This window comes from Anopheles cruzii, chromosome 2 (genome assembly GCF_943734635.1).
Source record: "Anopheles cruzii chromosome 2, idAnoCruzAS_RS32_06, whole genome shotgun sequence".
Classification (NCBI taxonomy): Eukaryota; Metazoa; Arthropoda; class Insecta; order Diptera; family Culicidae; genus Anopheles; species Anopheles cruzii.
In genome coordinates, this window is record NC_069144.1 from 39,969,656 (window position 1) to 39,995,217 (window position 25,562).

A 25,562-nucleotide genomic window follows, 5' to 3' on the forward strand; every position below is an offset into this window, starting at 1 on the left:
CCATTTTTGGTGGCCTTATTTTGTGCGAACGTGGGTTTTTTTCTTCGCCCCCCCCAAAACGGGCGATTGTGATGATTGTCCCGTGTCCGGAATTGGAAAAGCCATTGCTTTTCACGGCGGCAGACGGGATGAATATTCATGTTTCTTAACTGTACCTGCGAACGGGAAAATGGGAAACAGTTTTGCCAAACGAACGCCGGATGCCGTCGGACGCATACTTCGCAGCATCCTTTCTTCGGTTGCTCGCGCATAATGCAGTTAACAAAAAAAGCGATCGACCGAAGCGAAACAACAAAACATTTAATATACCAAACGTTCATACTTTTTGACAGTGGAAAACATTCACAAGAAATGTGTCCTTCACGTCTTGAGAAGTAATGTCGGTAGTGTTCACGAATACCAAGAAGTTAGTTAATTACTAACGGACTTTAGTGTAGCGAACCGCACTTAAGCTGTGACTATCTTCCTATTTCTGCTTAAAACATTTCTTAGCTGTATTAACAAATGATTAGCGTTCAATAAATAAAAATAAAAAGGTCTTTAAAAAATACAGGGAAATTATTGGAACATAAGAGACGCCGTGAAAGTCTCTTAAAAGCGAGAAACGATCAGCAAATTGACAGGATTTTACAATGTATCGAACGAATCCAGCAAATTATGAAAGCATGTCTATTAAGCCAAGGCAATACAATTTTTGGTGCAGCTTAGGCAATTTGCGTCGTTTGGGTAATACTTTGCGCCAAAAGACCGGATTTGTGGAGAAACAATTCTTGGTTTCACTTCCTCGTGATGTTTTTGCATCATATTCGTTTTCAGTGATCATTTCGACGCCAACTCGACCCACACCGTTCAGCAATCGTCGTATTCACCTGACTTACCACCAAGTGACTTCTAGCTATTCGGTTAACTCAAGAGACCGTTCCGAGTACACCTTTTATAGTAAATAGTTAGGACAGGAACCGAAACGAAGATTGTGCTCAAGGCTATTTCCTAAAGAGAACTGTTTGAAACGTTCCGAGAAATGGAAAAAATGTGGACATTGCATAGAGTGGGAAGTATTTTAAAGGATAGATTTAGATTTAGAAGAATAAACAAAGATTTCTGGAATTTTTCGAGCGAATTGCCGATAGTTTATGGCCATAGTTTTTTGTGTTTGATCACCTTTTCTAGCCATACATTTATTAAGGTAGAGTTTTAACCCACTCAAACCGACGCATTTATTTACATCGGCTAATTGGCACCGGCTATTGGTTTTACTTTGGTCTACCCCTTTTAGTAAGTAAACCCCAATTCGTCTACACAACAGTTAATTCTGTCACAATGTGCAACACCGATAATGGTAACATGACATAAAATAAGAATGTTCCCTTCGACCACCAAAACAAGTCACCGATCGAGTGAACCGATCGAGTGGCACCCTTTCGCGGCAACATTCGTACTGGCAATTCCGAGAATCCCGTTGATGGACACTTTGTCTTAATTCGGCGCAGGAATCGGAGCGCCAGACAGGGCCCAACTAGCCACCGCCAGCCAAACAGGACAGCGCCAGGATGCGTCGGTGCAAACGCGCACGTTACCGATTGCGCAATCCTTTGGGGCGTAATCAATCATTGTTTCGGCCGAATCGGAGATTGTAGTTTGTGCTGGTGGCGCCCGCTCGCGATTCCCTTTCGGCGGCGCTACACGTGTGGCCCGCCCCACACGGGGTGCGGGTGACATTCGAAGGTCTTCATCCGCTCCGACCGCAAAGCGAGGTCCTATCCCCCTATATGGGTTCGGTGCGATCCTTTCTCTTCCGCGCCAGGATGCGAAGGAGTGGGAGCTCGGCACAACAAAAAGAGAATGTCCTTAGGTCGGACATGGTGCGGTGAGTTTTCTTTTTCCCGTGCCCGTGCGCTCTTCTTCGTCCCAAGTGACGGGGTCTTTACCGGTAAGGTAACACGGGGGCTGATAAGGAAAAACGCGGAAAAAAGGGACGCCGAAAGCAAAGTCCAAAGCGAACGCGCTCGCGATAATTGGAACACTTTAACTGTAACTAAAATTTGAAAGTCAGAACTTTCGAAAGTGAACGTACCCCGTCGTGCGCGGTCCGCGGGTCCATCGTCATCTTCTTCCGCCCGCGCCGCCCGGGAGCCGAGAGCCGGGAATGGGCCTCCGAAATGGCCGAAAGCCCGCATCTTTCACCCAGCACAGCACCCACCCCAGCCCAGCGTTTCTGTATCGGCCAACGGGACCGAATCGGGATCGAAACCCCCGAGAAACCCTTTCCAATCGGTTCGCCCGTTCCGTTCCGGTCACTTTTGCGAAAGTCGCGCGTTCCGTTACGCAACGTTCCGCAGGACTCCAAACAGGACGGTGCCGGTGACAGGAGCGCAGGACCCTTATTTCGATCCGCTGCTTTCGGAGATCGGGCGAAACGTCGCAGGCGCCACCCGCCGCCGAAATGCGAAAGTAAGCGACCAGGAAAGTGAACGATGTTCCACAACTTCCAGCCCTTCCGCGGTAGAAGCGTCGTCGTCGTCGCCCAGAACGCCGCCTCTCGCGAAATCGAACGTAATCGGGAATAATTGCGCCCATCAGTCGCCGTCGTCGTCGGTTTCTGCCCTTGCCAATCGGTTATTAATGAGGTTCGAATGGGTTTTTAATTAAACGTAATTCCAGGGTGCGTCCGCCCGGCGTGTGTGTGTGTGTGTGAGTCGAAGGAAGGAAGCGCTTGGGGTACCGATCCTCAGACGGTCGGGCGTCTCGCTCTCCATCGCGGGCCCTCTGAAGCTGTTCCGATTGCCGTTTTGTCGCCGTCCCCGGCAGCGCGGCAATCGTGAAGCAATCATCACCCCTAGCGACGCTCCGATTCCGATTGTGTGGCCGTCATTAGCCGGGCCGTGCTGTGCTCCACGCACCGCCTCGAGGAGCGTGAAATGAAATTAAGCAACATGGAACAATTCATTGCTCGGGTTCCCCGGCTGTGTCATCGGAATCATGTTTGCAAATTGCCAATTTGCATGGACGATTGTAATTAGCTGACCGTGGCTGGGCTGCGTGTGTACCTGCCGCGACTCCTTCTGGAGTAGAACTCTGACTCGGAGTAATTTGAGGCTTGAGGACACACAAGCACGCACCAAGCACGTCTGCACACGTGCCAATTCGCTTCGTTCGGCCGAAGAGCCCAGAGTAAACAAGGAATCCATTTTCATTTCAGTCCCGTGCCATTATTGCCACTAAATTAGTAGATTTGGTAGAGTGGACCGTTAGGGACCCGTTCAGTGGAATGGACCTTCGCACACGCTCCCTCTTAAGCGGATTTTCCTGAATGGCCCGACCCGAAACAATACGCCCGCTAATCATGATTTATGATCGCACAATGGGAGCGATATTGTGATGAAAATTGCTGCCCACCGTTGCCCGTTAATGGCGAAGCTGAGGGCCCTTGCTGTGAGCCATTACGGCAGCACCTATTGGCGATTCGAAGGCTGTCAAAAATTGGTACGAAAGTTACGCAAAAAAGCACTCGACTAGACCGATCGGCTCTCTCATCGTTTCTCTAACGGGGTGTGAGAAAAGAAAATTGAGGCCAATCGTCATTAAAAATCATCACCTTACGCGCCGCGGTGTTTTGGGTTAAAGGTAGCACTTCGTGGGAACAGTCCCCGGCACCGGTGGGCCAGCGTACGTGTTGGGCACTCCGTGACTGTCCGAGAGCTGCTGTCACCGGCAACGGCATCGAGATTGACGGGAAAATTACTGCACACTGCGCACAACTGCAACTGCATCATTCTTTCGGTCCGCAATCGAACCACCCGTTCTCTTATCGATCGATCGGACGTTGGGAAATTGGTGCGCTCACTCATCCGATTCATACGTAGTTCATGCTGGACACTGAACTCTCGACTGAAGATCGTACGACCAACCCTTGATCGGAAACACTTGATCGTTAGAGGTTTGTTCACTCCATTAGGCCGTTCATCGCCCGTTAACTCTCGTTTGTGGTGGCTTGGCCTTAAATCCGAAACCCAGTTCGGTTCGGTTCGCCGCCATTACGGCGTTGATTTAATCATTATCCTCAGAAGACGCTTCGCATCAGAGCACGTCTGACACACCGGCGATCAGCAGGACAAAAAAAAAACGTTGGAAACCGTTTTATGGCAAACATTTGTCAAACATTCTAATTGTCCGAATGACCGGAATTGTCCGGAGCTCGGGCTCACCGCAGTGATTTGTCACATAGTTGTGGTCTCACAACGGGAATCGACGGCCTGTCGGCCGGTGCCGGGATTTTTATTTAGGTGTTTATTTATCTCCCTCCCCGCTCCACCCGTTGTGGCACTTTGATCACCCCCCCGAAGCGGACGAACGGAACGGTGACACACCAACGGGCGGTGGCGCATAACTCATCCGGGTTGTTTGCGACGTCGATGATCATTTGCTGCTAATTTTCATTAAAAGCAAAAAACAAATCCCGTGGCGCAGAAAAGTGGCCAACCGCCGGACCACGTCATCCTTTGCGAATCGTCATCCGCAGCGCCACGCCACGAAAGGTCAGTGCTATTTGCGATAAGGCGTTGGTGGCCCAGCACCGTTCGGGTGCCGATCGCCTCCACCTCCGTGGTGATTGGTTGACTAATTGGTGATCTCTGGCGGGCGTCTTGAAAGGTCCGCCCGGCAGAGGCATGGCGATGCTGGCGCATGGCCATTAATGGCGCAGAATGTATGGGATAAAATATTCTTCCCCGACAGCGCCCGACGATGTCAATATTTGCCGTGTGGCGTCGAGAGGAATGTCGATCAACTCCGTGCATCCGGGTGCTCCTATTTGTTTTGATCAAGGTCGCCGTTGGACACGCACCCTTCGCACATACTCACATATTCCTTACGTTTCGGGACTCACCTAAAATTGAGAAAACAGAAAAAAGCTACCATTAGTATCTATTAGTTATTATTTGTCTAATAAAAAGTGTACACTGTCAAACGACGAGCTACCGAGCGGGTAGCACCATTTTAGCCATAAAAAGACACGAGGAATTCACCGTTACGGCAAAAGCGGGACAGCAGCCGTAGACGCGGCCATCTTCGTGGCCATCTTTATGTCTCAAGCAATCGCGGCGCCGCATAAAGCCAGCAATATATGCCTCTTTGCATTATGTTTGTGCAAATGTGCGCTGCAGCGCCCGGTGGCCAGAGCAAGCGGCGGTCGTCAAGTGCCATAAATGTTATAATTTATATCAATTCGATTGCCAATAACGTGGTCGCGCAGTATATTCTGTTTTATCTGTTCTTTCACCGGCAGCCCCGGATTCACCGTACTGACCGACGGACCGTCTTATGAATTGTCGCATCGGCTTCGGCACAGTTCAAATGAAGTTTGAATTCTCTCGGGGGCTAGCGGGATGGTCAAGTTAGCTAATCGGCCTGGTGCTCGCCCGCCGCCCGTTTTACGGTCAATCGATGACGATCGGTCGCACGGGACGGATTCATAAAGATTTTACAACCGTCGTCGTCGTCGTGAACGTGCGTTCAGCGGCCGATCCTGAACGATTCGGCCCCATCTCGTCGGTACGATTTCGAGATACCGATTCACCAATTCATTTCACGACCAACGCTGACATACTTTCCCCGCATGCACACACGCATGCGCGCACCCGGGGGTTTATGATGGCAAAACCCAACGGCAACCTCGTCGCTTCGGCCACTGCCCGGGTGACCATCGCTTAGTGTTAGGCAAATGGAAGAAAACGGATATTTTCCACGATTGTCGTTAGTGCGATTGTAAAGATTACGTTTCTGCATCTCCGGTGACCATCGTTAAGCGGCCGCTTTCCCACCGGACGGCGGCTTGGAATGCACCTTCTGCTCCTTCTGCTGGCGCGCATACCCTTTCGGCGGAGATAAATGGCGACCATAAATCTATCTCCGATAAAACTCGACAATCTCGGCTCGTGCTCGTGCTTCATCGCCGCAGTGTAGGAAATGGTTTCTTTTTTGTTCAACTGGAATGTCCTGTTATTAATAAAATAGTAAAATTAATTCCCTATTAGAATAAAACTGGGACGCCGAGAGTGAGGTGGACTAGAAATGCAAACTAGAAGAGTGATTAAAATCATGTCACCATAAAAATAAGCCCAAAAACGGTCCGTTATCTCCGGCCTCTATCCTCTATTGACTCGGTATTAATGTATTCCCGATTCTCGGCACCCCGGCGTCACTTTTACGAGCTTGGCCCATGCAAAGGGCCTAGATGGGTCCGAAATTCCTCACACTTGCCGGTAGCACCACCGTCACCGCCATCGTAGCACCGCCAGCACGTACGGTACACACGCGGCAAACTTGTTTCATATCATTACCATAACATCTTAATATGCGGCCCCCCAGATAGTAGATCGATCGAGAGCGAGCCACGTAAACAAATTCCAAAGAAATTGCTTTGCAATGCAACCGGTTTCCGGTCGGTTCGGCCACCCTCCCCGGTGGCACCGAAAATGTTTCCGCACACACCGCAACAAGGTCACAAACAATTCGAACAACAAAGCGACCGGCCAGGGCAGCGATGAAGTTGTTGTTGCGGCGTCCATTTGTTTCCTTGCCGACTTCAATCTGGCCCGCCCACAGGGCCTTGTGAGCTGAGATAGCCTTCGTCGGTCGGGTGAGCGGCCACCGAGTCACAGAATCGCTCGGACGAGAGTGAGAACGGTTCGTAGCCAGCGGGCAACTCCCACTGGGCAGTAAAATGGGAGGAATAAATGCTTCCTAATGAGGTGGATTCGATTTGCATGCTTCATATTTCGCGTCGTGTCAGTGCAGGAACCACTCCCCGAGCACAGAGCAGCAGCAGCCCTCAACTCAAGTCCCTTTCACGCAGCAGCAGCTCTTGGCTGGTGGCCAATCAATAATGCTCGGAAATGGCTAAACAAAGTGGCACTACTGCTGGTGCAGCTTCGAGCTTACCGTTAATTGATTATAGAGTCCTGGGCGATTCATTATTGGGTATCGGAATGGAAGCTGAATACAAGATTAGGCCATTAAAAAGGTAGAATAGTGAAATTCACGGTTATTCTAGCTCGGGCCGGCCATAGTTCATTCAGTCGGTTTGAAGCTTGAAATGGAAACGACTTAAACCAATAATGGGTAAAACTGCAATAATGCTTGAAAATGACCATGGATAAGTTGAACATGTTGCCGAAATAGCAGAAAGCTTTTGCAAACAGCATTAAAGAATTTTCGATTAGAGCCTCCTTTGAATTAGGTCGTAAGTAAAAAGAAATCCATTATTTTCTCGATAGAAGCCTGTAGTGATCAATATCTCGATCGGCTTCGATCAAACAATTCCAATTAACGAGTATTGAATTGAATGTCAAGGACATAAAATTAAAAAAATCGATCGATCGATAAATCACAGAAATAATCGAAGTTAATCAATATGCTGGTTGTCATAGCATCGCCCGTGAGCTGAAGATCGACAAAAAATAAACGTTTTCAAATGTTTGCGCAAAGCTGGAATCAAAACGAAGCTTAATTAGACGATGGCCACACCAGGAATAATTTATCATTAGTGGCTTCCGTATGGCCAAACACTAAATTCAGACCTTTACTGTCAACAATTGGACCATTTGAAGCTAGCGATAGATCCGAAGCGGCTAGAATTGTCCAACAGAAGATACTTCTACGAGAAAGGTAATTGTTCGTTACTTGTTGACTTTAATATGTGCCTTAATCAGTGTCGTGATGTTTTGGCTTTCATGCCTTCTTAGTAAATGTTTCATTCATGTTACTATTTTGTTTATATACCAGTTACCAGGTGCTGCGTTCGTTTCGCCAGTTGTGCTACTATTTCAAAGTCAGAAGTACATCCTATAAGCTGTCTATCAAATTACGCTGCCCGTTGACTGTATTTTGTAATGATAAACAACTAACTAAATGAAGTTATCCTTTAAAATGGCAAACGGTGCATATAACGTTATAACGTTTCAAACTATACGCAAAAATAATGGTTTTACGCATAAACGTTTATGCTATGAGCGCATAAAACAATTTTGATCGTTTAAAGTTGAAGTCAATAAGTTAGTTTTACCTCGAAAAGGTTACTTTCATGTGTACTCTTAAGTAGTGTTTATTGAGACAGTGTTTGGGCGATCATTCTAGGCACTGCTCTCTGCCGTTATTGACTCTCTTTGCAATTAACTCTCTCTTAACATGCTCGCTTTTTTAGTATAAAATGTCCACTAGGCCTCATGAACCGTTAACTTCACGTGAATGAATAAATAAATCGGAGTATTACGTTACTTCTACCCTCACAGAAAATCAAGGTCAGCCGAAAGATTAAATTGCAATAATTCAAAACAAACAAACAGCAACGAGCTTTAATCGCATCCAACCCAACAGCAGCCCAACGCTTCTAACGTTGCGTCCAAAGCCAAAAGATGGGTTCACCGGGGAACTAACCGTCCACAGTTATACGGGCAATCTACGGCGACGAGCGACAGCTACCGTTACACACTGAAACCTGCGCCCAGCGTGGCGCACGGAGGCACGCAGTGCACTGCAACTGCAGTTGCAGGCCACCAGCTCCCCACCACCGCTCGGAAAATGACGTGCATTTGCACTCTGCGCGCTCGATTTAACCTACATTCGGTCGGGAGGCCGGCGGCCGAGCGGGGCCCGTTCACGCGATCGCCATGGGACAAGAGTGATTTATCAAACAGCCGTCGTCGGTAGAATTTACTTGAACATTGTTCACCGACACCACCCGCTCGGGTGGCTCAGCCCGGCCTGCCCGGACTCGGCTAACCGACAACATCCTCGACCGGCACGGCAGGAACGAACGGAAGAGAAGGATGTAAATTTTATTAGCACTCCCCGCCGGAGAGGTCTCCCTATCTCCGCCGGTCGGCCTCGGGCCTCGGAGAGTTGGAATTTGTGCCACTCGCCGGCCATTCGCCGGCCAAACGCCTTCCGTGCGTGTGTGCGCTGGAGCCCCCTTTCAGGACGTTGCATGTCACGCGAGGTAGGAGGCGGGTTCCTCGACAACGCCGAGCGACTCCTGGAGATTACACCAACGCGAAGATGCTGCTGCTGCTGCGGGGATACTATTTGTTTTTGAATGGTTTATTACATTAACTCACGACACCGGTGCGGGGCCATCTTCGTGGCCGCCCGACCACGGGGTCTGCACATGCCTCGGGATGGCCACATGCGATCCTAGCCATTGTCCACCATCATCCACCGGGATGCCGTGGGAGAGGAATCGTGATCAAATTAGCATCCAACGCGACGACTCCCGAGAGGGAGGGACTGCCACCCCCGGGGAGGTGCGGTCCAAACGGTGGTGTACACACGCAAAAACTCTCTCACCTCTCGGGGGGCCGGTTGAGGTCACACCGCGCCCTATTCTATGCTGCGTTACTCATTTAATACAAACTCCCAATCGCCGTCAAGTTTGTGTTTTGCGAATGAGTTAACGACCGGGCTAGCCGATGGCGCTATTCTTGGTCTGGTCAAAAACCACCACCCAACAGAAGGTCACGACAGTTGAGGTGGTAAAGGTTCCACAACCGATCCCAGGCGATCCCAGATCCGGAAGTGCAACAGCAACTTCCTGTGGTGCGCACGCTGTCCAGTGTCCTTGACGGTTCCACGCACTCACGTCCGTGGCCTCACGCGATGCAAATGAGCTGAGGACTCTGAGGAGAAACAGGCGAGACAGCCACCAGGCAGAGTGGGACGCATCATACACCCGAGAGAGAGGGGCTACCATAAACGTTGACGCCGACCGAAACACGAGACACCGACAGCCGTGCAGCCGTGATAACCTTCCTGGTTGGCCATATGCGGCCAGCCATTTTTTTGTCACCATTTTCGTGCCACCAACAATACCAACAACCCGATAATGGGCAGCCGGGCAAGGTGAAGGCTTTTTATTTATCGTTCAATTCATTATCTCCGCGACGTTTTATTGTTTCAAAGAAAAGGTTTTGTTGTAACATTTCAATAACGCGTCGTCGGGTCGTTGCACCAGCACAATTGTCCGTGCACTGTGAGTGCATCGCCACACACACACAGACGTGTGAGGACACGGTAAGAGCCTTTCCTAATAAATATTCCACTATCACGCGCGCGCGACAACAAACGAAATGTGCAGCCATCGAATAAATCTTTCGCGGCGCGCTTGATTTATGGCCTGCATTAGACGCGATTGCCGCGTGCTGACCCCAACCAGCCTCGCCCCCCCCCCCCCCCCTGAGGACCGGCAAGGGGGTTGGTGAAAAATATGCCATCATTTTCATCACCGCGCGACGTTTCCTGTTGCAACACGAGAGACGAACCCCGGGCTTCGTGTCCGGATTTGTTCCGTTAGGTTTGCGATCGCCAACGATGGTTCGTCTCTTCCTTGCTCGCCGATTCATTGTTGGGGATGACCGATAAATTGTGTGTGTGTTTCTGGGTCCGGAATTTATGCGCGCCGCACTGGGTGGGTGCCAAATCCGTTGGCTAGGCGCGAAAGTTGGCCAATCGGCGGGATAGGACGTCAATTGGCCATTCCTTTCGGGTGGGGGCGCAATAATTAAATTTATTAATTTTCTCCATTCACGAAACCGTCACGCCTCCGTCTCCGGGCCTCCACAACAAATTGCGGTGCCGATCGAGCCTCCCACGCTCTCGGTGCGCCGCGGTAGGTTCCCCGCACTGGCGGCACTCGAAAGGAACAGAGATGTCCAGCGCGGAGATGGTGCGATCGGTGCTCCATCGGGGCTCTCCATCGGGCTTCAAACCGTTGCTTGGCGATTAATCGGGTTGTGTGGGTGATTTTTAAAATGTACGCCAACGCGAAGGACGCCACGGATGGTGAACTAATAGAGTCTTCAAGCGCGTACACTTCAACATCCTGGCAACTTACGGTTCAACATGAGGTTAATTTTTTATAACAACCACCAGCACCACCTTGTGCCAGTAAATTAGTGTGTCACCGATCCGTTTTCGTGACACACCCGGCCACCGATCCGACCGGCGTGCGGGTCATTCTGCCACACGCCAATTTATGGCACTGCCGGTGGGCAATGAATCGGCATCGGATGCCGCGTTTGCGGCCGGCCCCGGCAGCCGTTTGGCCGATGGCAAGGTGTCCAATTTCACGACCGCAGGCTGCCGTTGTGGTCTCGTCCGTTGGCAAATAAACATGTAACATAGCGGGCCACGGTCTCGCTCGTCTCGGATTGTGTTACACATTTCATCCGCACACGCTTATGATCCTCGGAGGGCCACCAGCCGCACCCCACCATTAAGTAGTGGTAATCAAGGAGTATCAGTTCACTATCGGCGCGGCGAAATCGGAGGCTAATGAAAAGATCGGGCGCGACCAGGATGCGCGCATTATTAGCACGGCACGGTTCAACGATCGCAAGATTAGAACGCGGGGCTAGCCCCACCCACCCACCCGTGATAGATTGTCCGCGCGGGCGTGCATTAAACGGGCGTTAAACGCCGAAGCAACCGGCACCGGAACCGAACCGAGCCGCCGCTGCGCCTAATGTGCAGATCGTGTCCGCGTGTCGTCGCCTCCCGCGCGAGCCCTCCCAATCCCGGTTTTCAATTAAATGTTGCCCTTTCGCGCGAAAGCGAAGCGCCCTTGACCGTGGGGTGGAGGTTGCTTGCACACTTGGTTAGCAATTATTTTGCCCCCCAAGGGGCACCGGGGCCCCGCCAGCTCGCCGCAGCCGGGGCTGGCGATCGCCGCAGCTCCGGGTCCGTGATCATTTATCTTGAGAATCTTTTGCTACGAAATGAACGCTCACCTCGCATCTCATCAACCGCCCGGCGGCCAGCGGACAGCGGCGGAGTGTCATAAGCTCGGCCCGGCCACGACACGGCACGGCCCAGCCCGCGGTTTGTGTTGATTTCAATGTGCTTACCAACCGTACCAACCGCCGCATCGCCGTAATGCCGTTCCTGTTGATGCTGCTCCTGCTGTTGGTGGTGTTGGTTGGTTGCAGTTGCAAAGGTCACAACGGACCATCATTCACAATCAAACGTATCGCGCTGCCCAGCCCAGCCGGAGCGAATTGCTATCTACTCTCCCCAAACGGGCGCGCGAATATTATCAATTATCAATATTAAGGTGTATGAGTTGAAATTGTCCGGTTGATGTTTTGGATGCTGATGGATGGCTTTTATCGAATCCTCATTTTTTTCATTAGACTTTTAGCTCAATTTAGCAACTTTAGCATCAACTTAAGTCGGTGTCATTCTCCGTAAAAATTATGTACCCAACTTGGGTTTTCATCGTATTAAAAATGTCAAGCTATGTTCCGCATAAAAAACATTTGTGACATTCGCTACTTTGGCTTTTTCATTTGTAGAAATAACGGACGAAGCACATCGTTTGTTTGCGGAAGCTTATGTTGAACGTGCTTCAGCAGTGAAAATATGTGAGAGACAGTTTCGGCTATTCAAAAATGGTGATTTCGATCTGAATGATAATGATCATCCTGGTGCAGTGAACATGTTTTAAAACGAGGAATTGCAGGAGTTGTTGAATGCAGAACTAACCCAAGCCGAATAAAAATGTGTCCCGAACAGCAATGTCAAATCGGCTCGTCCGTAGATCATCTGTCTCGCTGCACCGATTGATCGGTTTCTAAGCAAAAAACGTCAGTTCGAACTCTAACAATTGCATCAACTTAAGTACGAAACTTCAATCAACTTAAGTACGAAAACTGAAGTTGGTGCTTAAATAGATAATAGAAATAATTAGTAAATTAAATAAAATAGATACGGAATGTCCCATAATCGAAAGGCCACGGCAGAGATTCAGAAGCTCCAAAAAGGAGTGCCATTCAAAGCGAAATACAAAAGGGAGCATTGCAAAACAATTTGTGAAATACTTCTTCAACAACACCAAAGGAAGTCGGATTGTTACTGGCGATAAAATATTGATTCCTTTCGATAACCCAAAGCTTAAAGAATCATCGCTTCAACCCAGTTAAGTCGGCCCATTCATTGCTAAGCAAAAAACGATGATCTGTGAGTGGTGGGACCAGGACGGTTCCATGAGCTACTAAAACCAGTTGAAACGGTGAATGCAGAACGTTAACAGACAACAAATGGAAGATTTTTAGAATTCTGAAGATTCATCTGCTTGTCGAAAAAAGGGTTTGACGATTGGTTTTCTATCTACAAAAAAAAATTTACATTGGAAAGGAATCCAAAGTTTTCCAGATCAATGGACGAAAAGGGTAGCACCAAACGGGGATGAAACTAGTTTTAAATTCCCGCGAAAACTGTGTCTTTTCGTCATCGAAAGCTACAGGCAATTTTAAATCAAACAGCCTGCTAAACGACTGTTAGGGAGCTCCCGAAGCGCCATCCTAAAATCCCATGATCTCGGTGATAGATGATGTGTGTGGAAGAGGCAAAAAAACGAAGGTGAACACTCCGTTCGGCACTTACTACGGCCCTACCCTAAGCCGGGTAAGGCGCTAGCTACTCAAAAACCGTTTTGCATGATTTATGCTACCCATAAACGCCATCCCCTAAGTAAGCTTTCATAAATAATGTCTAAATTATGCAGCCACGATCGGAAGACCTGGCGGTGCGCCAGGCCAGTGGAAATGTAATCCAAGCATGCGCGCCACAGTCGTCTTCTCTCCTCTCCGGCTGTGACAGGCCGCGTAAGTGAAATAATCTTCACTTGTCCTGCGCTTGAAAAGCCCCGGCAGCGCCGGCCGACGGTCGGGATTTGCAACCGAAGAAGCGTGAGGTTCGTCGCTTGTGGCAAGTCTTTTGTTTGGACGATCACCCGCACGCCCCACTCGGATGGCGGCACCGGCACCGATTGTGTTTGCGCACCGTCCGATGATGGTCAAGTACCAATTTTGGCGCACAGACCTCACGGGACGGGAAGCTCGGTACGGCCGTTGGAAGTTTGTGATCTCGCGGAGGGTCCCGGTGAATTGCACCCGGGAGCCCTTCGCGGGAAGCATTCGCGGCTTTCCCGGCTGCGGCATGCGGCCCAGTGCCATAATCGAAAAGGAGAATGTCGCATTTTGCATTCACGCAACTTACACCCCAGCCAGCCCGCATGTGGCCGACGATCGTCAATGACAATCTTGGCCCTCTTCCGCGCGGGCTGTGGCCATTTTGGACGCGAAACTTCGCGCTGGCTCATGAATTATTCAAAACGACCCTGCGAATTACTTTGATAGCACGCACACACACACACACGGGCGCAATCATGCCCTGTGCCAGGACATCGGAAGAATGCCTCCAACATTTCTTGCCTCCATTTGCGCCTCCAGCCTGCGCTTTGTTTGGAATCACCCGGGGAAATTCCTTTCGCCCGACGCGGGCTCGGAAGTGGACGTCCGCGATTACACCGATTACATTATTATTTTAGTTTTCTCTCAACAGTGTTCTTTGAGTTGGTAGTTCGTAAAAGCGAACCACAGCCCTTGGCCCCTTATGTAGAAAGTTTAGACACCAACAGGAGGTGTTCCCACATGCCGGTCACAGAATCGAACGCCGAGTTTGGCCAAATAAAGCATCGCCCAAAAACCTATGCGCCCAAAACATAAAACTTTTATGGCCCACTTCCTTAAGCGCCGCGTATTTGCAGCAAATGGGGTCCCAATTCTCTTTTTAATGAATAACGGACCCCACCCGTGTGCGTGTGTGTGTGGGTCGCAAATTTACGTGCATATTAAATTTGATCCACTTTCTTTCGCGGTTGCAATCCTTCGCGCACCGTCATACGTCCAACCCGTTGCTGCTGATAAAGAAATAAAGCGCACCACAAAGTGGACGGCCGAGTGCTGCGTTTACGATGCTCTTGTTTTTTTTTCGTTTTTTTGTTTTTTTTTTGTTTTGATGGCCACTGCAAAGTGTTTGGATGGCCTTTTCTGGTCGACAGGTCGTTGCATTGCTCCACATGATCCAGATCCTCGGGCTCCTCTCGCGGTGCAGCAGCCGCTACGATCGCTTGTCCTCGGGGCGGACGAAAAAATCCTTTCCACTTCGTTTTTTCGTCCCGGTTCGTTTTTTTTTTTTTTTTTGCTCTCCGCCACATTTTATTGGGCCGCTCCCAAGGCCCAGCGCCCGGGCCGGGCCGGGAGGCCATCGGCGACAGTTATCGATTGGTAATTAACTTTTAACAACATATTTCCAACCGAACCGGCGCGCTTCGGGCTCGCTGGGTTGACGTGGTGGTGCCTGATGCGGTCGGTGATGGGAGTTTGATCGCGCTCACGATGCCCGAGGATCCTCGTGGTGGACGGTGGGCAAATAATAATGACCAGCCAACAGCCAACTAGTGAGCCACCGTGAGCCGCGGTTAAAAACCGAAACGATAAATGATAATCGCATTCACGGGCCCCGACGACGACCCATGTTCGGGGTGGGTTCTCCTTTTACTCCATTTAAGGAAATTTCACGTTCGCGGTCATCAATGCGGGCGGTGGCGTCGTTTTTTATGTCGTGCCGCACCTGACTTTGTCGACCCGACCTGTCTTCGGAGACCGGTGGTCGGTTTCTTTTCACTCGGCAAGATAAATATTGGTCTTATCTCGTCGCCTCGTCGATGATCGTTATTAAAGTCAGCCAATCAGGTGACCCGCGGTTGTGTGTTCCGAACAGAGACCACGGCTGACAGGCTGACGACAAAAAGTGAGACCGATTCGGAACGTCACGAAAGTCACCGAAATCGGTTTGGCAATAATTTTGCATTTCGTGCAAAACGAGAAACCTTCCAAAAGTGAGGGTTTGTGAGCTACATACACACACACAAACTTGGGTCCGGTCCGGCGGGATGAAGTAACAAAGGCGCAACCATCGAAACTGCCCACCCGATGGGGATTAAATTTCAACCGAAAACTGACCAACCTGTCCCGCCTGCCGCCTTTTTTATGTCAATTCGTCAATTCGAAGTTTCTGCGGTAAACCACGACACGGCCCGCCCGAACGGAACGATCTTGATTACCGACTGATCGGCTTGAACCCCCGGTTTTTGCCACCTCACCGGGCGGCCCCGACGAAGGACCACGACAGGACATAATAAAATTCTCGTGCAGTGCGGCGTGCGGTGGTAATCTCGTGTTTCGTCCGCACCGCTCCGCTCCGGCTATAATTACAGTCCCGATTATGATGGCGATCCGGTGGCATCGTGGCGCGTCTTTTGCTGTCCATTTAAACCCCACTTTCGCAAGGGTGCCGGCCCGTTTCATCATCACGCATCGCACGCACTTTACGGTGGTGGTGGTGCAATAAAAATTGATAACGATCTGCCGGCCCGCCGGTACCGTGGCCGACCGTGCTTGGTAGAAAATCCAAAACAGCTTGTTCACACAAGAAGGTTCACAACGGTGAAAAGGATGTTTGGTAATTGTTTTGATGGACGGCGATTGGATCGCGTCGAATCTTCCGTATCAGGACGTTGGACGAAGTTTCCAGCCATCCGCGTGACCCGAATCAACCGAGCACAATGCAAACATAATTTAACTTCCAGCGGCCGGCGTGCAGCGCACCATGAGTAATGGCCCCGTTTAAGTATCCAAATATGTGCCTAGCGACGCAGGAAACATTCTACGGGCCGAGCGAGGCGAGTCATGCGTAGAGAAATGAAGTACATGCCGGTTGTCAGAGTTAATAGATAACTGGTCCTCCGGTCCCGTGGTGTATCCCGTGGTTTAGAAAGCGTTAAATATGCCATAATCCTTTCACTTTGACCCCACGCAAGACCCTGCTAAGCTATCAACCAAACCAAACCAGTAAAAAAACGTAAAAAGGAAATGCACTTCATCGGCGCACACTGCAGTCCTGACGCATTCGGTGAGAATGGGCGCAGGCAGGCTCCCGTCACCGGACCGGCGGCGAAGACGGATCGAAAGCATCGATCAACATAATTTAATGCACGTCCTAGGCAACCTCGGTTGCCGAGATGATGAAGTTCGCTTCGCACGGCCGGCCACGGCCACGACGCCGCAGAGCACTGCGGACTGCACGCCAATTGCACTCGGAAATAAATGATCGACCTGGCCCTTGGAAGGGAAGCCGTACATCTTATCATTTCCTTCCTTCCCCGGGCCACACCTGGGCCAGTGCGGAACCGAACACACACAGACACACACACAGGCAGACAGACAGACAGAAACAAAGTGAACTCACGATGGCAGGGGATGGAAAAGTCGGAAAATTATTTCACCCGTTTTGCGTTAAATGAAATCATTACACGTAATGTTCCGCCGGTGCACCGATCGGTGGCCCCGGAGGGTGCCACGGGCGGGTAAACAAACGGCGCACACGGCGGGTTCGAAAGGGCCACCCGTTAATCGGAGGTGAGAAATGGGTGTCGATTTATCTTCGGGTACTTGTTAAGAATATTTAAGAAGTCCGTGTCCGTGTGCAATCCGTGGCGTGGCCCTCCGCTTAAGCGCTTCATTTCATCTCGTGGCCACCGGGTCGCGGTCCCGGCTGTTTGTTTTGCGCTCCAGGCGGCCTCCAGGCGGACTGATGATTTTATGATTTTTTAAATGTCCTTTTATGATAATTTTAAAGTACCGTTTCTTTCTAAATTACTGTCTTGCGAGATGTCGAGCGTTCCGAATCCCACAGACCGTTACGGCGCTCTCTAAAGGGATGTTCCGAAATGACTGGTAACGACTGAAAGAATGATCGACGCGAGCCATCGCGAGCCATCGTGCGGTAGTTAAGCTGTCAAAAGGTTATAAAATATGTCACTGTTTGCGGTTTTATGCGCAGAAACTAATCGATCCATCACGCCCGGGCCAGGCGCAAGTCCTCGCCGGCCCCTCTCGTGGATCATAAAACCCCCCGTGAGCCGGGCCACGCCAATCACACTCCCGGCTCCCACATGCTGGGCGCCGATTTGCTTTCGAACGTCCGCACTCTAAGTCCGCGCAAAATAGCCATCAAACTTTGCGCGCTTCGTTTCGAGCGCTTTAACGAATCTATTCGGATGTTTGCGCAAACAAGTTGCGGCTGTCGTCCCTTTTCGCACGGTTTCGACGGCCCCACGGACCCAACCATCGGCAAAGGCGCTGCGCCTGTCTATTGGTTGCTGCGCTCGTGCGCGCGAGTTGTGGGTAAAATTTAATTTATTTTTCATGTCCTAAACGAGAATTTAGCGTGGCGCACTTACTTTATTACGTGCTGTACCTGTGCGTGTGTGTGTGTATGTGACCAGGAAAGCCCACAATCCTTCGCTCTCTCTCCCGCGCTTGGCCGTTGCAACTTTGGATTTCCCAACCACGCGAAGGAAGGTGCACAGCGCGCCGTTTATCCGAAGCCGTAGGTTTGCGTTTTGATGCCGGAATCCGACAAGTGACCGCGCAATAAATTATGTGCCTGTCCGCTTCGGGGTGCGATCGCAACATACGCCGTTCCGTGTCGGTGCGGTGGCGGCCCGGGCGCGGGACAGGCGCTACAACGGGCCACTTACCAGAACCGTGGCGGGTACACGGGTGTCAGTTTGCTCATTTTACATGTGCAAAACACGGATTCCGGCCAACATACCGAGCATAGCCCGTTTCACTGGAGCTCAATAAACGGACGCAACGGATAGTTTGTAAAGTTAACCAAAAAAGGTTTTCCCTCTAATTATTAGGCGTGTTCCAGCTGTATGATGTTAAAATAAATAACTTTTTGGCTTTCCGTACTTCCGTGACCTTCGGTGCGATGGCAAAAGAATGCGAAATTAAACGGCCTAAACATGACCTAAAGTAATAATCATACATTTCCTACTTTGCGTGTTTTCGCCGAGCATTAGCGGGCACTCCGACGGTATCGGTTTCACCCGGACGGATTTATGCATCGCGGCTGCATTACCGGACCATGTCGATCGGAACTAATGCTCCGTTGACCTACCGTGCTAAGTGAAAATTAAAATCATTCGCATACGAAACCCCAACACTCACTCCAGATCTCACTCCGGGCAGCTGGCCATTGTTGGCGGTACGTGCCAGCAATTAGTTCAAAAAATGGCTTAGAAGCCGATTCTACTGAGCCGGACAAAACGCCACAATCCGGCGGACTGATCGGCCGGATTGTTGCGTTTTGTCATCGAACCCTCGGCGGTCCGCATTGGCGGTGCGGTTGGCGCACAGCCAAACCGAACCCACTACCGGGCGTAATGGGTTATAGGTTTTATGGTACGAATCTAATTTATGTTTGCCCGGCACATAAATTACCACCCCGTTTTTGCGCCATCTAGAGCGACCTTCTAAAGGTTGATCTGGTACCCCTTGCCGTCCGTGCCGCCACCGGATCGCTCTGGATTGAGAGAATGAGAGACAAACCTCAAGTCGCGGGTGTGTATATTTGATTTATGAAGCCACCGGAGGGACCAAATTGGCCCTTGCCACTGCCCTCGGGGGCACAGCAAACCGGGTGACACTTCTGGGTCGATCTGGCGATGCCGGGTTGCTGGCGAATGCCGGTGGCACGTTTACACGATCGGCAGCGTGTCCGATCGGGCGGAACAAAGGCGTATTATGGGCTTCCCACGCGACTCTCTTCTGGTTGGTCTGAGGGGGCGTGGGCTACGAAAGGGTGCGGGAGACACTAAGCGCACATAATTCATAGAAAATGTCACCGCAAACAATGTGGCAAGCCCCACCAACCGGCAGCAGCATCCCGGGTGGAGCTCTCATTTCGATTGTCGTGGCGGTTTTCTATGCCTTGTTGAGACGATTTTCATCAACGCGACTCATGGCACTGTAAAGTTGAATCGTTAGCATTATAAGTACCATTAGGTATATTTGGGAAGCATGGAGTTTTATTTATGATGATTAATATTTCCTATCATGAGTATCATGACAAAAACAAACATCGAACACGACTTTGCGAGTTGATGGTACTGGTTCTTTATGGTTCATTATGATTGTAATTCGTATATTAGTAGGTTTAGATAAACTTCAGCATACATTTTATGCATCATTATTGTCATTTCAGAAACATTTCACAAATTCTCAAATTTTACCATGGAACAGTACCTATCAAAAGAACGCGCTAAAATTGCTCAGCTGAAAATTCAAAATAACTTCTCAATCGTTGTCCTATCTGACAAGGCACAGTTTAAATGAAATGCATGAATTGAAAATAAATGTTTTTATTATAGTTTTTACGAAACAAATGCTTCCATTAGCATTAGCATTCCATAATAGTTGCATAAATTCAAATGTCAAATGGCGAAAAATTATGCTAATGTAAACGCAGTTGTAAAAATACTAAATGGGGAAATACGAAAAGAAATTTAAACACTCATTCCACATGTTTACCGGCGAGTGCAATAAATCGGGTCAGTGCCATTAATAAATCGAGGTGGATTTTATGAGCCACCGGCTGGTCGTTAAGTTTATAATACCCTCAAATAAACGGCGATCCATTGCGGTGGCCACCGTTCGGCGCGGCTCAAGCCGTCATTGACTGTCGTCAACTTTCCATTAACGAGCGCACTACTCATTCAGCACGGCGGCCCGAGTGGCCATTTCCAATCGGCTTCTCCATTTTGCGCCGGCTAAACAACGTTGGCCCACGGCTCTAGTCTGCGGTTCGGGACAAGCCATCAGAGTGGATGTCCGCAGCATCCATGCTGCTACTTAATTCCACTCGATCACCACCTGAGGGTTGCCGTGGCCGTGAGGTGATTGTTAATTTTTCCAAATAATTTTTACGTCCTCCACAAGCAGTCCGATTGTTGGGCGGCGTCCCTCCCCTCTGTCAGCGCAAACATCCAACAATGGATCCATTCTGGAGAAGCATTCCATTACCGAAACGATCCGCGCGAACCGTCGAGGAGCACTGAGGAAATGACAACCATTTCTGCGTGTTGTCCGGAAAGGACAATTACATTTCCCGTCACACGGACACGCGGACGTCCCTCAACGAGGATCTGTGAGGCCCTGGGTGGGGGGCGCCCGGGCAGACAGAATGGCAGAAAAATGCACGCTTCGACAAAAAAGCGCAGCGCAATGCAAACATATTTATCATTTCGCACAAACTGCGCGCACACCGCGAGAAACGCGCCCGATCCGAGATGTCATTCCACGGTGTCCGTCCGCCGATGACGGATGCTGTCGGCCGCCTGCGCCGCCATCTGTCCGCGACCATTGCGTTTGGCTCATGCGGAGGTGCTCATAAATTAAATCACCATCCATCCGGGCGCACGAAAGACTGCAACAGTCAATGAAGCGACGAACCGTCCGTCTGGCTCCGGGCACGGAAGTACCGACCACTTGTCGGGCGTTCTTGTCCACCGATTCTTTGCGTTCGCTTGTCAGCACGGAAAGTGAGGCAGAAAAGAGGAAGCACAAAACAAAGCAAAACAAAGCGAACCAAACGGAACCGTCCGGCACACGGAGCCAAAGTCAATCAATTCGATTGATGCTGTTCGCCTCGATGTTCGCAAATATTATCCGCGGAAATAAAACACATTAAAACACACGCACGCAGAGCACAAAACAAACAAAAGTAACCGGGGCCGGGGCGGGCCCCCGTGAGAAAGAGTGCCCGAAGGGCCACACACACACACACATGCACGAGTGCGCGCGCGCGCGGCCGTCCTATCGAAAATTTATTCGATGTTTAATTTCAATCGAATTAGTATTCACAAGCCGCCGGTTATTATGAGAACGTTGACGATTGTAAATGCGAAAAACGTTGCATGAATTCGTAATGAGGGCCCAACCCAAGACGTGGGGCGGAGGGTTCCGGTGGTGCTCCATTCCCCCCCCTCCCCCCCCCAATCGCACCGCCGGACACTCGCACGCCAATTTGGAATTTATTTATGTATAACATCGTTAACGATTGTCTTGCGATTGTGTCATTATCATTATCTCGTTGTCAGTGCCTGTTGCTGCAACGGGCACGATGCTGGACGTGCTGATGCTTCGCCGGCTCTCGCTCTCTCTCTCTCTTCTTGCGCATAAAAACATGCCTCGCCGTGCTCTAACTCTTCGCCCGTGTCGCTCACTCCGGACGATGGGCTGTCCTTGGCTTACAGCATCCCTTTTGCTGCCGAGACAATGCCGCAAGCCCGACGGTTGCGGTCCGGTTGTGGTGGCCCCCTGTCCCGACCCTCATCCAGGAGCTAGAAGAGCATCCTTGGACGCGCCTTCCAAACAGGGGCCGCAGCGAGGTCGAACGAAAATGGTTTCGGTGGTAGTCCGTCACGTTCCCGAGGGCCGCGCATGGTGTCACTTTATTGCCAACCTTCGCTGTCTACCAGGCACCATCCCTGGCCCGCTCTCACGGTCCCGACCCGGCCCGGGCACCGCTTGATAAATTGATCATGAATTTACAATCAATCAACGGTTGCGATAAGAAATAGTTGGTCTTTCCGCGTCCATTTCGCTATCGCGGGTCGTCGGAGAATCGGTCTCCGTTGGGTTGTACCTTTCCAATTAACTCGCGGAAATCGGATAAATATGCCATTGCGCGCACACACAGCGACGGCGATCGAGCATAGATCGATCGTCGGAACACAGTGCCCATGCCGCAAGCGTTTACTTGAGCGCTCGAGGAAGCAATTTTAATAATTGATTAAATTCACATTCGGTGCATCTCTGCGATTATTTGAGATAAAAAGTGGAGGACTTTTTACGCGACAAACAGTGCGGCAATTATGTTGCGATGCTAGGACTGTAGCTTTCAGCTTTCAAGTATTCATCAATAGCCATAGAAACCAAAACAAGGGACAAAATGAGATTGCAACTAAGAATGGTCAACGTTTGTCATGTATGAGCCTTGATCTTTCAACGGTGAGTAGTAGTCGATCCGTAGAATATAAACAGATAAGTCCAAGATGTCATTTTGACGATTGACTTAGGCAAAATTATACCCGTAATCCGATCGATGCACCGCAATTCCGGTGAACCTTTTATGCGAAGGTTGTTATTAGGTCGAACAGTTATTATTATTTTTTTTGTTTATTATTAGAACAGACAGAGCCGTATCAAACACCATGTTCTGCACTCAAGTTGGGAGGGTTCGAACGGACTTCTTTCGCACCCGAACAGATGATCAGCGAGACGGATGATCCACACTTCCATGAAAAAGCGGAGGAAGTTACAAGGAAGTCATTTGGAGAACTTCGAGGCGTCTTTATCGATGAGAAATCTCTCTGAGAAATGTGTTGAGTTGAAAGGACATTTCAAGTTGTGCATTAAAATAGCTTCAGTCCCAGAATTTAGTCACCGCACCGTGCACTGCAATCCACGGCTGAATCCACTGTTGCCGGAGCGGTTGCGAAAATGATTTGGGACGGTGATTAGACGATCGCATTACGATCGAGTGACGGAACACAGGACTCACCTTTGCTGCAGACCGGAAATATCCTCCGGATTCATGTCAGACGACACGACGTACACGGTGGTCCCGTCCGGGCCCTGCTGTTGCGTGTACTGCAGGTTGCCCTGCACCACGATCTGCGTGCCGTCGATCAGCCCGAGCTCGTTGTTGGCGTACAGGCTCTCCAGGCCCTTCTGGTCGGTGTAGATCACCGTTTTGCTGCCATCGTTGTAGACGTAGTCGATCTGCGGCTTGTCATCGTCGCCGGGGCCGCCTTGGCCACCGCCAGTGCCACCACCAGCAGCTCCGGAGCCACTACCAGCGGTGCCAGGGATGGATTCAAAGTGTGGCATGGCCGCTTTCGGATCGCCGTAGATCACGTTCTTCGGTTCACCGCCACCGATCGTGTAGACGATCTGCTTCGCCTGTGACGGATCCGCGGACGGAACGGCCGCCGTTGCAGCCGCCGCAGCCGTCGTGAAGATTGCGGTCTGCGGCTGCTGCTGCTGGTGGTGATGCGTGGAGTTGGAGTGAGCGATGTGCTGGTTCTGATGGTCGGCCGGCTGATGGTGCTTATCGTCCGCGTCCTTCTCGTACTGCAGCACGGTGGTCGGTAGTTGCTCCTGCGGTCCACCACCGGCACCGGCTCCGCCCGGGCTTCCGGTCGTCGTGTAGATGATGTTGTTGTCCATCCGGCTGAGCAGCTGGTCGGCGGTCGAGATGGCGATCCGGGTGAGGATCGTCTCGCCGTGCTCGTTGCGCGTGATGATGTGGTGCTCGCCGTTGATGATCTCCCGGCTGATGATCTCCTGGTTGCCGAGCAGCCGCTGGATGTGGCTGTCCTCGAGCAGCCGCAGCCCTCCCTGCTCGTGGTCGGGCGACGCCAGGCGCCCTATATGCTGATGATGATGCTGATGGTGGTGTTGCTGACCATCATCAGCGACCGGACCACCGGCGCCACCACCCGCTCCACCACCCCCATTGTCATTACTGTTGATCGTGGCCGGGAGCAACCGGTGCCCTTCAGCAATGCAGCCACCTTCGGTCGGATGTATCTGATGTTGGTGCTGCTGGTGCTGCTGCTGGTCACCCGGAGACATTCGCTGCTGCAAGTGCTGCTGGTGCTGCTGGTCCTCCGAGTGCTGGATCAGCCGGGCGTGCAGCAGGTTCTGCTCCACCACCGACACCGGACCATGGTCGGACGGAGCCGCGTGGTGGATCTGAGTCGGTGACGGAAGCTGCTGCTGCTGACCGTTCACCGCCTGCACGATCGTCGTCAGCTGATGCTGCTGCTGGTGGTGGTGATGGTGGTGGTGGTGTTGCTGCTGTTGCTGGTGCCCCACGGTGGCCCCGTTCGTGACGAGCTTGTGGCCCCCCACACCGCCAGCGGCCGTCGTGTAGACGTAGACCGTGTTCGTTTCCTTGTCGTACACTTTCTCCGTCGTGCCGTCATCCACGACCACGCTCATATCGGTGGCGACCTCGTGGCCCATGTTCGGCGAGCTGACACCGGCGGCCGCACCGCCACCACCACCACCGCCAGCTCCAGTGCCACCCGCACCACCACCGTTGTAGTCCTTGTGCAGGTCCAACACGCTGACGTTCGTCATTGTGGCGAGCTCGGGCGGAGGTGTCCCACTGGCGCTCGATTTGAGGTCCACCGTCAGCGGAGCCGCCGTCTCCGCCGGCTGCTGCTGATGCTGGTGGTGCATTTCCGGCGAGGAGGACATTTTGTTTTTCGTAATTGCACTTTATACGCAGCCCCTGACCCGACGAACAAATCGGAAAACGAATCCGTTTAGTTTATTGCACTCCCCTTGGAAGGTCCTTGCAGGCGGTTCGTCGCTTTATCAGCGTCTCACTCAAATCCAATGTTTAATATCTGGAAAGAACGGCAGAAAAATGAGAAAGAGAGAACATTAGTTTGGTCAGCAAATCGCCTTTCTAACGCCTTCTAACGGATTCCCGGACACGGGCCCTTCACTGAGCTGTCTTATGTTGATCTTATCACTACCTATGGCGGGAGCATAATTTATGACCAATTCACTGGCTGGCTAGCTGGGTAGCATGTTTCGGACTTTTCGGAAGTAATCTTAATCCCTCTGCTCCGTAAGAGGTCTCTTCGTTCGCAAAACTCGCCTCACTGTGATCGCCTTCGGAGCCAATAAATATTGCAATAAATTGTTATCACCTCAACCAACAGCCAGCGTCGCGGCGTCGGTGACCCGGCCTCGTCTAACGGTGTACGGCATGAGGGCACCGTTCGTGCTGGTGGCGAG

The 25,562-nt window shown here is 51.0% G+C and overlaps 1 protein-coding gene across 1 annotated transcript in view; it reads right to left on the minus strand.

Moving 5' to 3' along the window:
• Nucleotides 1–25,013, minus strand: part of LOC128268350 (protein grainyhead) — a 120,127-nt gene extending 95,114 nt beyond the window's left edge. Inside the window, exon 1 of the mRNA XM_053005406.1 lies at nt 23,308–25,013. Within this exon, the coding sequence (XP_052861366.1) occupies nt 23,308–25,013 (1,706 nt within the window). The remainder of the gene's footprint in view (nt 1–23,307) is intronic.
• Nucleotides 25,014–25,562: the final 549 nt, after the last annotated feature.